Here is an 835-nt window from a genome sequence, read left to right on the forward strand (position 1 = left end):
GAAAACGAGTGCTCGACCCGACGCGCTGATGGAAGACGGAGAGTTGGAAGAAACTACCCAGGTCGCCAAGTTTGCAGACACGTTAGGAGCTGCGAGGGTCACTAAGGGAGTAATGTTGAACGAGGTAGTGGTAGAAGCACTTTTAGATACGGGTGCAACTACGTCTATCGTGAGTATGGACCTCGCACGTCAGTTAGGCTTAGAAGAGGCTGGCGCTGGTGCCATCAGAGGCTTGTTTACCAGGAAACAGGTGACGTTGTTCAAGGCGTCATTGGCTACAAAAGACCGTCGGATGAAGACTGTGCTGTATTCCAGCAAGGAGCTCAAGGACGATGAGCTGATATTGGGCGTACCAGACATGATTGCACTAGGTATCTTCGATGCATGTAAGTGCCAGTTCCATGTGGAGAGCTGTTGCAAGGTCAATGCGGTATCACTGGTGGACGAGGAGAAGTCAGACCAAGACTTGTTGGCGGTTGCCAAGCAACTGATAACAGATATGACGTCTCATCTGGAAGGTGTTGTCAGAGAGAGGCTTTGGGGTTTGTTACAAAAACATTCGAAGTGTTGGTTGCGGCCAAGGACAGGCAGAACACGGCATAGTGTGGAGTTCGAGGTAGACGGGAATCCGGTGAAGCATACGTTGAAGCCGTTAAGACCAGAGTTACGAGAGGAACTAGATAAGCAGACATGTTGAGCATGGGTGTGATACAACCTAGCATTATCAAATGGGGAGTTTGGCTGGGGCGGGACATCTGCTAAACATCAACGCAGATGCCCTAAGGTTAACTCAAAGAGAACAGAAATCTCTTGTAGACCGAAAGGAGAAAAGTTA

At 49.3% G+C, this 835-nt stretch overlaps 1 protein-coding gene across 1 annotated transcript; it reads left to right on the forward strand.

Annotated features, from left to right (window-relative positions):
• Positions 1-28: 28 nt before the first annotated feature.
• GNI_145640 (aspartyl protease) lies at positions 29-697 on the forward strand (the record flags this gene model as incomplete). The annotated part of the gene is made up of 1 exon (XM_011135847.1): positions 29-697. The coding sequence occupies one exon, from the start codon at positions 29-31 to the stop codon at positions 695-697; it is 669 nt and encodes a 222-aa protein (XP_011134149.1).
• Positions 698-835: the final 138 nt, after the last annotated feature.

The sequence above is a fragment of the Gregarina niphandrodes genome (assembly GCF_000223845.1).
Source record: "Gregarina niphandrodes unplaced genomic scaffold scaffold00040, whole genome shotgun sequence".
NCBI lineage: Eukaryota > Apicomplexa > Conoidasida > Eugregarinorida > Gregarinidae > Gregarina > Gregarina niphandrodes.